The sequence below is a fragment of the Mauremys mutica genome, chromosome 3 (assembly GCF_020497125.1).
Source record: "Mauremys mutica isolate MM-2020 ecotype Southern chromosome 3, ASM2049712v1, whole genome shotgun sequence".
NCBI lineage: Eukaryota > Metazoa > Chordata > Testudines > Geoemydidae > Mauremys > Mauremys mutica.
Window position 1 is genome coordinate 133,009,440 of NC_059074.1, and position 16,639 is coordinate 133,026,078.

The 16,639-nt window shown below is 41.1% G+C and overlaps 1 protein-coding gene across 5 annotated transcripts in view; it reads left to right on the plus strand.

The window, feature by feature from the left end:
* The window catches only part of SLC35F3 (solute carrier family 35 member F3), a 266,282-nt gene that overhangs the window by 183,083 nt on the left and 66,560 nt on the right, over window positions 1-16,639 (plus strand). For all 5 annotated transcript variants that reach the window (XM_045008486.1, XM_045008490.1, XM_045008487.1 and 2 more), the window contains one exon: window positions 2,151-2,475. In XM_045008486.1, coding sequence (XP_044864421.1) covers window positions 2,151-2,475 — 325 coding nt within the window. The remainder of the gene's footprint in view (window positions 1-2,150; window positions 2,476-16,639) is intronic.

The window sequence follows — 16,639 nt, forward strand, 5'->3', positions numbered from 1 at the left end:
GCAAACTGTAAGGAATAGGGCAGACAATTCCCAGAACTGGCGGTTTAGTCTATAATTAATTAGATTCACCAAGCTAGTAACCATATAGCTTCTGTAATACCACACTGGTTACCAAGAAGCCAAACTACAGTCCCCTTTAAGCAATCCAACCTTTGGCTTCCATCCAGGCAGACAAGTCTAATATAGTGAGGAGTTATTGAAAGCCTTATTCACCATATTTAAAGTTCTACCAATTCCAAGGGACCAGATACATTGCCCACTAGATCAGTGAATATTTCAGATCTCACCCAAATACATGCTTACAGCCAATCCTTATTAAGTAAATCTAAGGTTTATTAATAAAAGAAAAAAGAAAGATTTGCATATGGTTAAGAGATCAAAATACATACAAATGTGTGTAAAGTTCTTAGATTAGTTTCATAGCAGAGAGGGTGAGGCTGCTGATTTGTAAAAGTCTTTCTGGAATCATTTTTAAAGGATACAGTCCAAGTGCAGAGTTTGTTCAAATTCTTCCATGAGAATTCCAGGGTAAATCCAAAGAAATCCTGGAGATCTCAGTCTTCTGGTTTAGACTTTCCCTGTCAAAGTTTAAGCAGATCTGAAATAAAAAGGATCAGGCCCGAAGTGTCCTTTATAGTTGAAGCCATTGGATAAGTCTCTTGACAGCAATTGCCACAGCAGGCTCTTTGCTTTGAAGTTAATCTCCTGTTTCCTATGCATACACAGGTAACTAATTGTATTCATTAACATAAGGCAGTTAACCAGTCAAATTGCAAAGGCAGTTCATTATGGCATAGACAATTAAGCTGAAGACAAATGTAAATAATATCATTTCCTACAGTAGCCTACATCTTTGATCTTAAGATTAATTGACCCATCCACATGCAATTAAGACATGAAAGGGAATTAGTATCTACAAACTAATCTGGTTACATTGTTAACTTCTAACAAGATATAGGGTAAACACAAACCCACAGCATCTACATTTTGATTCTCTAACAAACAATACAAGCAAACATATTAAAGATTCTGGTCTACTTAACATGGCTTTGAGAACTATCTACAAGGAATGGCCCTATTTACCATTTCAGTGCCTCCTGTTAAGTTGGTATGGGTCACACACAAATTGACCAATCTGTCAGTGTCACAGCTGGTAATAGAGAAGACATACCGGCTGTCATTCAGCTACTTTCAGGCAAAGAATAAAATGGTGGCCAAGTTTTCAAATTTAGCCATGTAATGTGCCTACTGCAATGCTATAATTGATCACTCAAATGGGCACATAGGTGCCCAATTACCCAATTTACATGCCTATATGCATATTCAAGCAGCCAAATATGGATTTTGCACATTCTGTTAAAATATCAGTGTTTGAAAATTGGTTTCCCTGGGCCATATTTTGATTGCAGTTACACTGGTGTAAATTTGAAGTCGCTGGGCTTGTTCCTCAGGTCTGGCTGAACCCTGGTTGGTACAGGACTCAAGGAGGTGCAGGCTAAGGTGGCCTAGTCCCTAGTGCAATTTAGAGAATCCCAAAGGCTGCTCTAAGTTTCACCAGCTGGTAACAGCCCCCCAAAGCGCTGTTTCACCAGCCAAGGATTACGGGAGTTCAGCAGTGCTCCAGCCACACCAACAACACTAGCCCATTGCTGTTACTCCAGAGTAACGCCAGTGTAATTGAAAGAATAAATTTTCCTCTCTCCTCTTTAAAAAGAAACACCATGTTGCATAAAATATGCAGTTCTAAGACTCCCAAGACAGTGTTGGTTGTGAGTGTTGCTGTTATTCCCATTGATCTTTCATGAAGCTAAACATCACAACAATCATTCATTTGCATGTCATAGCAGAGTTCAGTATTATTTTTGTAAATCTTCTAACGTAATGACTACAGAACAGGGTGTAATTTCACTTTTCATTTCGCCCCCTTCTAACTGTAGAGATGATAATTATTATTAGACTGCAATTGTCCCCAAAATGTGCTAGGTGCTTTAGTGCGATATGAAATGAACTACATATTTGTGGCAAGATCCTTATTTATTGAAGTAGATGGTAAAACTCCCTTTGACTCCAAATGGGCCCAGGATTTGATTCTTGGAAAGTAGAATGCTGTGTAGAATTCTTTATTAATTCTTGTGTTTACATCTCTTCAGGGGATGAGCACTCCCGGGAATCTCCAGCCCCAGCAGAAGCACAGATGCAGGCTGGGGTGGAAGGCAGTGGAAGGGGAAATCGTTGCTGTTGGAAATGCTCAGTGACCCAACTCAAGAAATTTTTCTGGGGAGTGGCAGTGGTCCTGGGTGTCTGCTCCTCCTGGTCAGGTTCAACCCAGCTAGCAAAATTGACCTTTAAGAAATTCGATGCACCCTTCACTCTGACATGGTTTGCAACAAACTGGAACTTTTTATTTTTTCCTTTGTATTATATTGGACACGTTTTCAAATCAGCTGAGAAACAGTCTCCGAAGCAGAGATACAGGTAAGAGAGCTTTGTGGTTTCAGTTTTGCTTTCATGATACTTGAATGTTGCTGTACCCCTTGAGTTGATGTTTTATTCAGATCACTTTGTTAAATCAATATTGAATGTTTTTCTTTTCAGCGTTGTTAAAGAGGGTTCTGAATTCACTATTGAAGGCTTGCAAGTGGAGTATGCTTTTTATTCCTTCTATGAACTTATTCCAAAAGAACACTTGCAGGTTCATTTCCAATGTTTGTTTTAAAGGCATTTGATTGAAGTGTGCACTTTATTTTGTTACCTTTCTGGGGTTTTCCATCTTATTCTTTAAAAAAAATTGAGTTATTCCTCTACTTTACAGCTAACTTTCTTGCAATCTCTCCCTCATAGTAAAATGGGAAAACAGCTGCTTCCAAAACCTATGCTTCTGTGGCACCATGGATTGCCTGCAAAGGATGCTATAACATTGGGTTGGCAAATCCCTTTCATCTCTAGATATTTAGGGCTGAACTCTGACCCCAGTGACACCCCAGCTACCCCATACATTTCAGTGGGGTAGCACAGTTATAGCTGAGGATAGAATTTAGCCCTTACTGTACCTTTTTCCATCTACAAGGTGTAGATCACCTTATGGAAAGTGCTGAGTGCCTAACTCCCATTAACTTCAGTTGCAATTGAGGGCCCTTAATCAGCTTCAGGATCTGGCTCATTGTGAGGTTCTCCCCCAGTCTTGGAACTGCATTTTTCATGCCTTTTCCAGCCTTAGCAAAAACTTCTCAAATAAAATGTCTGAATTTAAGATATCCTTCAATGAATAAAAGGCTCTTCTATAGTCCAGTGATGCTTAGTGCAGCTTGCTGCAATGCCAGAGTCCAGTATTCCTTCATGTAAACAACCTCCTTTACATTTATGTTAAAAAGGTACGAAGTCACCAAGTTAGTCCCATGTCAGTCTGACATCTTTGCAAATATTACCTTCCCTTTTTAAAAAGTTGTAGAATCAGGAATCTAATTGGGCTATGCAGAGATGAGATGTCACTGTTAGAGACCCACCTGAAAAAGTCTTTAGGCCAACGTCAGGGCAGTGAAAAACAGGACTTGGGAACATCTTTTGTTTCAGAATACCAGTGGGACCCTCATGACTTCAGAGAGGTTGCCCAGATATGGGAGCGGGTATAATTTGCTCCTTCATTGAGATTTTTTTAACTTCCAGATGTGTAGTAATGGGTCAGAAACTTTCTATAGAACTTACCTATGAAATCAGGGCACTCAAGAGGTACTGTACTCTATGTTACTATGGTAAAGATTAAAAACCATGGCATTTCATTCTGGTTAATGTTAGTTATATCTTCTTACTGTTATAACTTCATCAGGGAAATTGTGGAGGAAGGGACTTCACCACAATTCTTCAGTTCCTATGGCAATACCAAGGAGTTTTAGAATAAGATGACACTGTCAACACACTTCAACTTCAGCCTGCAGCAAACCATAATGTCAATGAAATATATTTCCATTCATTTTTATCCCCCTTTTGAGAAATGAGAGAACCTAGATGTTAGAGATTGTGACAGTTTTGTCCAAAAGTGATCATGAATGCTAACATAGTACTACCAGGTTTTATTCCTTTGGTTTGCTTTTTTGTTTGTTTGTTTGTTTTGGGGTTTTTTTTGTTTGTTTGTTTTACTTTCAATTTGCTGCAGACAACCTTATGTTTAAATACTTGTGAATCCTGGTGTGAGATACTGTAGCCCTTCAAATCCCAGAGCTTAAAAGCAGCACACTAATTCTCTTCTTCTTTAAGGTTAATTAATTCTGCTGATAGTCTTATGCCTTCCATTCAATTAATTGATGACTGAGCTGAAGAAAGGGTGCAAATCCTAAATTCTATTTGAGAAGTAGCTGAGATTTCATTTCAAATAAATATGCGGCCTGTTTAGTGAACAGTTGTGAAGATTGTGCATTTGTATCTTTGACCAGCAGAGTGAATTGTGATTAACTATGCATATTATAGGCATCTAGTGGATAGAGCACTGGATGGCATGTTAAGAGACCTGGGTTCTATTTCTGTCAGTGACTTACTGGGTGATTTTGGGTAACTCACTTCACCCCTCTGTTTCTCCGTCACACTTGCTCTATTTAGATTATAAACTGTTCACGGAAGGGATTGTCCCTTGTTAGATGTATATGCAGTGCCTACCACAATGGGTCCATGATCTAAATTGGGGCTTTTATGTGCTACTGCTATACAAATAATTATTAATAACATATATGCAAAATCCTATATTATGCCTGAGGAAACACAAGGGTACGTTTCCTGCAGAAAGTGTTATTTATTGCCTTTTTTGCATATATGTGGTAGTACTTTTTATAGATTCATAGATCCCAAGACCAAAAGGAACCACTCTGATCATCTAGTCTGAGCTTCTGTATAACACAGGCCATAGAACTTCCCTGAAATAATTCCTGTTTGAACTAGAGCATCTGTCATAGGAAAAGCATCCAATCTTGATGTTAAAATTGTCAGTGATGCAGAATCCATCACAACCCTTGGTACATTGTTCCAGTAGTTAATTACTTTCACTGTTAAAATTTATTAGCTCAGAGAGAGGCTGATTCTATAGCCTGGTGGCTAGGGTAAGGTACGCAGTTGGGAGGGGGGAGAGTCAGGTTCAAGTCCCTGATCCAATAAACATTTAATTATTTATACAAAGTGGAACAGCTCCAACAGGAGAAGTTAAGAAAGACCCAACCCAGATTAGCCCATAATCTGGTGGCTAAGGCACACGCCTGGCATACGAGAAAACGTGGATCAAGTCCGTGCTCCAAATCAGATGGAGAATGGATTTGAACTCAGACCTTCTACATCCCAGGCGAGTGCCCTAACCACAAGCAGGGTCATAGGTGCTGTAGCTAGTTACGCTGCCACACTCCCTGGCTTCAAGTGGTTTCCAGGGTTTACAGTTTGGTTCAATGGCTCTCAGCATCCCCACTGTACAAATTGTTCCAGCACCCCTGAATGGGGTTACCTAGTCCAGAGGTATTATAAAGTGGTTCAGGAGGAGATGCAGTGTCCGCACCAAAGGACATCGCAGATGTATTAAATGTATTAAAACAGCCATATTATTTTACTGAAAAACTAGCTGAAGTACAAGTTGCAAACAGCTGCTTATAAACTAGTTGGTAAGGATTACTGGTAGGATTCTCTCCACCTGCACAGTAACACTACAGGACCCGTAAAACCCCACTGAGAACTCCTTATCAGAGCACAATGGGAGTATCAATGATAATTCAATTTGGACAATATTGATTCATTTCAAATTATATCCAGGTTGAGGGACCTTCATAATTAATAGGATGCCATTCTTCAGCTGTACTTTTGAAGATGGGTTAGGATAAACAGAAGCACCTCCATTGTCTTAAGAACTACTTTGGGCCTAATTCTTCCCTTAAGCTGTAGTCCATGCTATCTCATTGAAGATAAGGTAGACTTAGAGCCTTAGTAAGATATTGTTTAACTCTTCATTTATCCAGGGGGAAGTTAAAGTACCTCTTAAAAATTCACTTTAGGCTTGTCTACACAGGGATACTCAGGAAAATTATTCCAAATTAACTAAAGGTGTGAATTTAAAGTAGATTAGCTAAACTGTATTAAACCCCTGTGTGGACACTCTCCTTCAGAATTAGTGTCTCTAATTTGGTTTAGCATAATTCACTGCTAACAGTTTGTTAATGGGCGTCAGCAAGGCCTACAGGGACAGTTAGACCATGGCAGGATAGTGTCGGATAGATTCGGCCTCCAGCTTGTTGTGAACTAAATATTTGTGTAGACAAGCCCTGAGAATAATGCCTAAATATAGGTTTATATGGAATTGGGCCAGAATACTGGTTTTAACAATTTGCAGGGCTGGGGGTGGGTGAGGAAGAGGGACCTGATTCTGATCTTATTTACTCTGATATAACTCCATTGACTTCATTGGAGCCACTTTGATTTACATTTGTGTAGGATTAAAATTGGGTACAGAATCATTAATTACTAGAAGTGATCAGTGTCTCAGTTTTATATTACACCAAAAAGAAAGTGGATTACTATAGATTTACACCAGCAACAAAGGTCAGATTCTATCCTAGCATCTCTCATAACCCCAACAATTTACTGGAGCCCATTAGTTCAATATCGACTGAGGAGCAGGAGCACCACTCTTCTGAATCACCAACACCACTTCCTATGTGTGGGTTCCCCTTAGAAATCTCCCATCCAGAAACAGGCAATCACCTGACCATGATGAAATTAGGAGAGCTAATGAGGACATAGTCTGAGATGGTACAACTTGGGAGCTTTTTGCTATTGATTTTTAATGTTCTATATTCATGAATCATTCTTATCGAAATAGCATTAAAATGCTGCAGTGTGGTTAGCTATTGACATTCCACTAATTTATATTTCTTCTTATGTATGAGCGTTACCACAAGAGAACACAGCATTAACAAAGCCATAAATAAGACAGGGAACTATCAGGACACGATGAATTTAAGCATATTTAGCAAATGTTATCCAGCAAAGCATAATATATTTTTGCTTTTAAAAAAACTTCCGTTTATAAATTCTACCACTTCTAGTTCGGTACATTCGCCTTAAATTAATGCACTTTTACTCCACATTCCTACAATATAATTACTTTACAATTCAATTCCACATTAGCAAATTGAAACAAAGTCCATTTAAAATAAAAATACTTTGGGCCGGATTCTGATCTCAGTGATTTTAGACTGGTGTAAATCTGGAGTAACTCCAAATGAAGTCAGTAGAATTACATGGAGTTTATACCAATCTAATGGGGATCTGTCTGGCCTAATGGGCATACTCATGCAAATCAGTTAACTGGGATAACATTTGAATATTACTGCCTTACAAAAACTCAGATCTCTGCTGCAGAAGCATTGTTGGTGTTCTGTGCAAGTGGTTTATCATAATCATAGATAGCTAATTCTGAGTTGGAGGTGTCTTCCAGGTGAGTTATTTTTGACCACTGTCATCTTGGGTACTGGTCCCAGTACTCAGATTGCTTTAATTGAAACTACACTTTATTTCTAACGTATTTGACTCAAAGGAGGCAAGGCAGGAGTTTCAGTATCACTCATAAATAGGGCCCTACCAAATTCACAGCCATGAAAACACATAATGGACCGTGAAATCTGATCTCCCCCACGAAATCTGGCTATTGTAGGGGAAGAGGGCTCCTACTGTGCCCTGGGCTCCAGCTGCTAGTCCCAGCTGGGATGGGGAGGGACAGGACTTCCTCTGCCCTGAAGAGGAAGTCCCATCCCTCCCCAGCCTGACTAGCAGCTGGAGCCTGGCATACGGTAGGAGCCCCTGGTTGGGGCACCCCCAGCAGCATGGGGGAGGTCAGCTCCACCTCCGGGAACCTCCCCCAGCTGCAGAATGCTCCACGGCTGCTGGTTGGGAGCCCAGTCTGAAGGCAGAGCAGAAGTGAGTGACCAAGAGCTTCCGGCAGCTGGAGGAGGTTCCCAGAGGTGGGTTTGACCCAGCCCTGGGAGCAGCCTGTGCAGGGGAACAGGAAGTCCTGTCCCTCCCCAGCCCTACCGGGACTAGCAGCTGGAACCTGGCGCACGGTGGGAGCCCCTGGCTGGGACACCCCCAGCCCTGCCCCTCCCCAGCTCCGAGCCTAGCCCTCGGAGATCAAAGGGGCCTTGGGCGAGCTGTGTGGGGGCAGTGTTATGCAGACAAAACTATACAGGATCATTTCAGGGGGGAAGGCAAAGATGCCACATTTATTATGATAACATAATTTGATTTATGACCAATAACTAATACCTATACACACACACACACACACATATCAGATGTTCTGCAGCTGCTGTATAGTTACCAGTCCTGAACGTAGCTTGAGTCTGTGGCTTGATTTCGCAGCTTGGGTTCGTAGCTTGTGGCGGCTAACTGGCCAGGAAAGCCAGGCACAAGGAAGGGCTGGGTCTGCCCTGGCAGTGCTAATGCTCTGCCCTGGCAGTGCTTTAACATGCCTTGTGTGGTCGCAGCGCAGAACTGAGAGAGAGCTCTAAAAACCACCTCAACGAGGGGCATAGCTCCCATCTCTGGGGCACTGTTTACACTAGAACATTACAGCACTGCAACTTGCTGCACTCGGGGGTGTGTTTTTTCACACCCCCTGAGTGAGAAAGTTGCAGCACTGTTAATTGCCAGTGTAGACAAGCCCTAAGTATATCTCAGTGCCACTAGATGGGACAGAACACCACACCCAGGAGGGTGTTACACTAACACCCTTCCTCCCTTCCTCCAAATACAGAGTCAAACTCCTTATATGGAGGTTGGGTTTAGGCTTAGCCCAAGTTAAAGTTGAAATTAATGGATAAGTGTAAGTGAGCAGGATTTGGCCCTGTATCTTCTTATTGGCAAAAATGGCTTACATCAGTACAGCCAAAATTCAGGGCAAGGATGTGACGCTACAATCATTTAAATTGTATGTTTCCTTTTGGATTTACTATTTTTCCCAATCAGATGATAAATGCTTCCTCTAAAGGAAAATGTGCTTTTCTCTTTAAAGGTGTCTGTTTTTCTCCATCTGATGTATCAGTCTGGAACTAGTGTCATTCGCTCTCACCTTGTGAGGGATAGGAAGAGGCACCAGACTCACTGTGACAAATATTATAAGAATGGCCATATTGGGTCAGACCAAAGGTCCATCTAGCCCAGTATCCTGTCTTCCGACAGTGGCCAATGCCAGGTGCCCCAGAGGGAATGAACAGAACAGGTAATCATCAAGTCATCCATCCCCTGTTGCCCATTCAGCTTCTGGCAAACAAAGGCTAGGAACACCAGCCCTGTCCATCCTAGCTAATAAGTGAAGAGCAACAAGCACTCTCGGCCCTTCCCTGTCTCCCACCAATTCTTTGCCTCATTTTGAGTGAGTCAGAATGATGCTCCTGCTGCTTTGATGGAAAAAGATACAGTTATATTTGCTTACTATGAATCAGAAGGCAGGTAAACCAAGACAAAGGAGCAAGGAATGTGCACCTTGGAGAGCTACTTCAGCCCATGGCTCCTGGATCTATTTGTCTCTCCTGCCCAGAGGACTCTGACCCTTGATGGTGACAGTCTCTGGCACTGCTTGTACCTGCACCTTCCACGTTCAACACTTCTGACTGTTGTGCTTTTCTGGATGCACAGAATCATAGAATATCAGGGTTGGAAGGGACCTCAGGAGAGCATCTAGTCCAACCCCCTGCTCAAAACAGGACCAATTCCCAGACAGATTTTTGCCCCTAGATCCCTAAATGGCCCCCTCAAGGATTGGACTCACAACCCTGGGTTTAGCAGGCCAATGCTCAAACCACTGAGCTATCCCCAGAAGAAGCAGGAAATCCCCCTGCATCTTTCTTCTCAATTCAAAATGTACCCATCTCTCCATTTTTCTGACTAACCTGGCATTATTAACAACCAATATTTTCTTAGAGGCAAGAATACAAGTGGCCCCCCAACTCTTCCTCTCCAACTAACGTAAGCAGGCTAGCTACTGAAGCTAAGAAGATGTATTGGTACTCAGCTCAGACAGATTCTGTTGTTAAACTTTGTCAGAGAAACTAAGATTATGAAGAACTGCTCCTTGATGGAAACAGTGATAACCACATTCTCTTTTCTTCTGAAGTGGTTCTGGATCCCACCAATCTGGAGGACCAGGGGATAATGGCAGATCCACCCCATGGGATGTTCCAGATATAGCTCCCAGTTTCCATCTTCAGGTGTTCTGTTAAAGATCCTGCCATAGCTATGCAGAAATATCACCAAATTATTACTTAAGCCCATCACTTTGGTCATTTCCTCAGGGAAATTTCTCATTTTCGAGAGGGCTAATTTATAATAACCTGTCTCTTTTTCTGTCAGTGAAAGCTCTCATTAATAACCTCTCGGTAGCCCCTGACACAAAATTCACCAATCCTGTCAAATCAACTGCATTGTACAAATTCTCTGTTATTAAAAAAATGTAGTCCTTGGCCTGTAAAGTATTTCTGCTCACATAAGTCTTCTCTACTCGCTGAAGAGAGCACCAGTTCCCTGCATCTCCTAGAAGGGAGATCTCAGGAGGCTCTTAAGGGAGATGCTTTGAGTTTGTATCTACCTAACTTGCTATCTCTATCCTCTCTCTTGAAGTAGCTTAGATAGTCTTTGAATTCTTAGTTCTTAGCCACTATGTGAAGATTCTCTTGTTCTTCCTTTATGAATCAATTATTTTATAAAAACAATGAGGAGTCTGGTGGCACCTTAAAGACTAACAGATTTATTTGGGCATACGCTTTCGTGGATAAAAAACCCACTTCTTCAGATGCCTGGAGTGAAAATTACAGATGCAGGCATAAATATACTGACACATGAAGAGAAGGAGTTACCTTACAAGTGGAGAACCACTGCTGACAATGCCAGTTCAATCAGGGTGGATGTGGTCCAATCCCAATAATTGATGAGGAGGTGAGCCAGCCACTCCCAGTCCTTATTCAAGCCCATATTAATGGTGTTAAATTTGCAAATGAATTGTAGCTCTACAGTTTCTCTTTGAAGTCTGTTTTTGAAGTTTTTTTGTTGAAAGATGGCCACTTTTCAATTTGTTATTGAATGTCCAGGGAGACTGAAGTGTTCTCCTACTGGCTTTTGTATGTTACCATTCCTGATGTCTGATTTGTGTCCATTTATTCTTTTATGTAGAGATCATTACTTTCCAGTTTCTACATGGTACAATTTTAGAGTCCCTTTGTATTTCAACCTATAATGTAGTGAGAACAGTTTTACGGCTATGCTGCGGCCGCACTGCCCGGCCCAGCCCACTGGATCATGCTGCAGCTGCACCACCCGGTCTGGCCCGCCGGAGCGGCTGCAGCCGCGCTGCTGAGCCTGCCGGAGCAGCTCCAGCCAGGCCAGAGACATCCTCCCCTGGCCCTCCCCAGATAAGGTGGTAAGGGATGGGATGGGAAGAATGTGGGGGTCCTGAGCTAGGGGTGGGGTTATGTGGAGGGTGGTCACAGGGGTTACTCCTCTGACCCCCAGCTTCTCCCCCCAAAAAAATTTCCCCACCATTTGCTGTCCCGGCCCATCAGGGTAAGCAGCTGGTGCGCCAGGACACTTTGTTTACTTAGGTTTACCTCTGTACCTGCAGACGCTCGAGGTAAACAAACCATCTCGGCCCCGCCAGTGGCTTATCCTGAGGGCCCTCGAGCCAAAGTTTGCTGATCCCTGAATTATAGGGTCGGCTTATGAACGGGTCATAAAATTTTCCATTTTTATGACCCATTGTAGTCTCCCCCTTAACCAGTTCTTGGGGGGTCGGCTTATAAATGAACCGGCTTATGATCAAGTATATATGGTAATTGCCAAAATTAGGCTATCCCATCATACCATCCCCTCCACAAACTTATCAAGCTTAGTCTTGAAGCCAGATATGTCTTTTGCCCCCACTACTCCTCTTGGAAGGCGGTTCCAAAACTTCACTCCTCTGATGGTTGGAAACCTTCGTCTAATTTCAAGTCTAAACTTACTGATGGCCAGTTTCTATCCATTTGTTCTTGTGTCCACATTGGTACTGAGCTTAAATAATTCCTCTCCCTCCCTGGTATTTATTCCTCTGATATATTTATAGAGAGCAATCATATCTCCCCTCAGCCTTCTTTTGGTTAGGCTAAACAAGCCAAGCTCTTTGAGTCTCCTTTCATAAGACCGGTTTTCCATTCCTCGGATCATCCTAATAGCCCTTCTCTGTACCTGTTCCAGTTTGAATTCGTCCTTTTTAAACATGGGAGACCAGAACTGCACACAGTATTCCAGATGAGGTCTCACCAGTGCCTTGTATAATGGTACTAACACCTTTTTATCTCTACTGGAAATACCTCGCCTGATGCATCCCAAGACCTCATTAGCTTTTTTCATGGCTATATCACATAGGCAGCTCATTGTCATCCTGTGATCAACCAATACTCCGAGGTCCTTCTCCTCTATTACTCCTAACTGATGAGTCCCTAGCTTATAACAAAAATTCTTTTTATTAATCCCTAAATGCATGATCTTGCACTTTTCATTGTTAAATTTCATTCTATTATTATTACTCCAGTTTACAAGGTTATCCAGATCTTCCTGTATGATATCCTGGTCCTTCTCTGTATTGGCAATACCTCCCAGCTTTGTGTCATCCGCAAACTTTATTAGCACATTCCCACTTTTTGTGCCAAGGTCAGTAATAAAAAGATTAAATAAGATTGGTCCCAAAACCAATCCCTGAGGAACTCCACTAGTAACCTCCCTCCAGCCTGACAGTTCACCTTTCATTATGACCCATTGTAGTCTCCCCCTTCACCAGTTCCTTATCCACCTTTAAATTTTCAAGTTGATCCTCATCTTTTCCAATTTAGCACATTAGTGTGCTTGCAGATTTCAGCCATTTAGGTCACCCTTTATAGATTTAACAGAAAGTTATAACCATTCTATGGATTATTCTTTTTAGAGCAACCAATAGAATTATTTAGCAGGGGGATAATCCTCTATAACATTCTGTAGGTTCAGGACTAATTTCTATAGAACTATAGTTTTTGTCCTTATTAAATTCTATAGGACTTTTCCTTACGGGAGAACTTAGTTAGATATGCTAAATGATGGATAAGGTCACTATTTTGTGGTTTGTAAAGTATCAGAGCTGAAAGCTCTGGGTAATTTATTTCTGAAATAAAAAAGATAGAAAATTAATTCTTAGAAATGGTAAACCAGATTCCCTTCAAAGTTTTATGTTGACATAATTCCAGGTAGAAATTTCCAGTGGCAGAGGTCTCCACTTGGAGACAAGCTAGGCCATTTTAAACCTCTGCCTGAGATCTCTCTTGTGGTGGTGAAGGGGGTCGATAAGAAGTCAGAGATGCCTGACAAAGTTGAAGGAAGACAGCTGTAGTAACAACATGTGTCATTTTTAGGGCATAGCTGGTCAGGGAGGTCTAGGTTACAGTTTCCTCCACCAGTTTTTCTGATACAGGCCCAATGAACAAATGTTTTAAATCTTGTGATTTAGAAATAGAACCCTTAAAATACCATTCTGAGATTCCACACCTAAAATGGTCAGGGTACTTTAGCCATAGTTGTCATCATGGCAAATTGCAAAGGATAGGAATCCAAACCAAATTTAACTCAGTAATACCTAATGGAGTTTTATTCATATCAGCAGCTGATGTTTCAGTAGTTTACAAACCTGCTCCTTGACTAGCTGAATGGACAAATTAAAAGTTCCTGTAGTAAACTCCATAATTTTGTTAAAGATCTTTTCTAAGGCCAAGATTTTCAAAAGTGAATGCACAAAGTTAGACCTCAAAGTCCATATTAAAGCACCCAAATAAATGGCCTGATTTTCAGAGTTACTTACATTTTGAAGTAAACAGAAGCAGATTTGACAAACAGGTCACATAAACAGGTGCATAAATATAGACCTAGGAAGCTAATTTTTGGCCACCAGGTTTGAAAATCTTGGCCTAAGCTTTTTTATTTCTTGATTTTGTTTTGTTGTTTTCAAAAAGTTAACAGCTGGCTTCCAAAATGCATATCTTTCATGAAACTAAAGACAAATAACTGTTGTTTCTCAAAAATTGTACTGAAAAAAAAACTGTTTTCTATGTAAAGATTGCTTTAGACATTTGCCACTATTAAACTACAGGTATCTGGAGTCTCGTTACCCAAAAAGCCTTGTCTAGTGCAGAATGTTAATTAACTACAGATTTTATACTTATGTAGGAGTATCTCATTAAGGAAATTTGAGAGCAAGGAGACAAATAATGAGTTTGAATCAATATGATGTCATGATCTGAATATGTAATTGCAATCCTTCCTCCTTCAATTAATTCAGCTACTGAACCGTTGTAGAAAAGTATGTCTCAAGATGGGAGCACATCTCCTGAATGATAGGAGTGTTCTCCACCCTTACAAATAAAAAGATGCCAACCAGCAGTGACCAGACACCTAGCAAGGAGAAATGCACTGGTACCACCTGACTGGATGTTGCATAGATTACAAGATAAAGAAATGATAGTTGATTAGTCATCCTGTATAATTCAGACTTTTTCAAAATGAATGGAATTTAAACCCCCATTTCTGTTATACTGTAGATGCATAATAATCACATTAGAATTGTCCATCTGCCATAAAAGTGATTAGGGGTTATTTGCCTTTCTAGAAGGTATTTTGAATAATAAATATTTGTAAAACCCATCTGCCATCATATTATCCAATACTCACCATTCTGGCCAGTTTCTCAACTCTTTTACACTCCTGTAAAACCAAAATAACACCACCGACTTTGGATTTGAGATCAGAATCTGTGGTCTAGTGCTTTTAAATCTGGAGTTTTTTCAAAATCCTTCAATAGCACTTGGCTAATCAAACCAAATTAGTGTAATCAGTAAACTCCCCTGACCTGCCTGCTTCCTTCTCCACATCAGTATTAATTAGTTTAAACAGTATTGGCCCCAATACCAATCCTAGGGATACTAACACTGCTGACTTGTCTCCTCTCTGAGGAGCAGCTGTTGACTATGACTTTTTCCCTATTTTTCTTCTTTTGAATATTTTCTAAACAGCAGCAATAGCAATGTGCGCTGTATGGTCAAATTGTTATTAGCATCAAACCGGCAGGCTGAATCCTGAAGTCCTTACTGAGTTCCTACTCAAGCAAAACTTTGTGGATGTTAATAGGAGATTTTCCTAAGGACTAAGTAAAAGGTGAATAAGAACCGTTAGAAAACAGTTTTTAATTCACAACATTACTTTACCCCGACTATGCTTAGTAGTTAGTCACTTTCTTGAATAATCTCTTATCGCAACCATTTTGAAAATCCATGTAAATTACTCCATCTGGATATCTTTATCTACTATTCCAGGAACTATTCAAAGGAGTAGATGAGTCACTGCTGCAGGGCAAGCTGTGTTTTACACCCCTTGTAATTCTTCTCAAGTGCACTCCGTAGGGACAGGTCTGGCTTACTGCATCTCCCTCAAGAGTGAAACTCCACAGTTCAAACTAGTCTAGAACTGGATTTCTGGGTGGCACCTTCCCTTTTCCTAACATGACAAGCCCACCTAAGTTTAGCACCCGTGAGCCCTTTTCCTCCAGGGGCCTGTGATCAGCAACTGATTTAAGTGACCCAAGAACAGCTTCTTCAAAACTAAGTATCATTTATCCACCCAAAGGTACATAACACAGAGAGACAAGGGATAAAACAGAAGGCTTACATGTCTGGTTCCAAACTAAATTTTATTCTTTCCTTGCAAGTTTTGGATAAGTTCCACTAAGCTCAGATTCCTTGCTCCTTGGTTGGAAGCATCAAATTTGATCCCCGTTTTAGGCCCAGGAAGAATAACTAGCCCTACTTGGAATCAGGCAGGTGGACATTGTTTCCTGAAGGATCCTTGGTAGTCTCTCTGACAGTACCTTATCTTTGTCATTGTTTCATTTCCTGTTTCCTTCCCCATAACGTTTCTTTTATTTAATTCCTTGCAATTAGACAGTATACTATCAATCAGGTAAACTGAGGCACATGTGATGTTCATAAAAAAATACAGATAACGTCTTCATTCCCCACAGCGACTCAGCTGGAAGCATTATTGTGGAATGGAATGAGTATTCTCTGCCTTTAGAAATCCAAAGATATCAAGCAGCAGTGACTAGACACCAAGGACAGAGGACCCCATTTTTCCCTTACAGAAGTTTTGTTAATTTTACGCTGTCATCTTACATTTGTTCAGGGGTTGATTATTCTATTCTTAGAGTCTCAGTAAATATTATGTGGACCTTCTGATTCATAGATCATGCTCAATAGGCCCAGTCCAGTTTCTAATAAACATACTTGTTTCATAGTCTTCCAAGTAAATCTTAGCATAAAATGTTTATGAATAAACTGGGATGCCTCATGGAATGATGGAAACGGTTTTCACTTCAGGATACAGAACCATATGATAGACCTCCCCAACCAGCTTCTTTCTGCTGCTGATCCTTCTGCCTAGAAGAAGGAACTGCAGCTCCTTCTATGTGGCAACTCTGATTATGGAGCACCGACTCATAGACTTTAAGGTCAGAAGGGACCATTGTGATCATCTAGTCTGACCTCCTGCACAACGCAGGCCACAGAACCTCACGCAC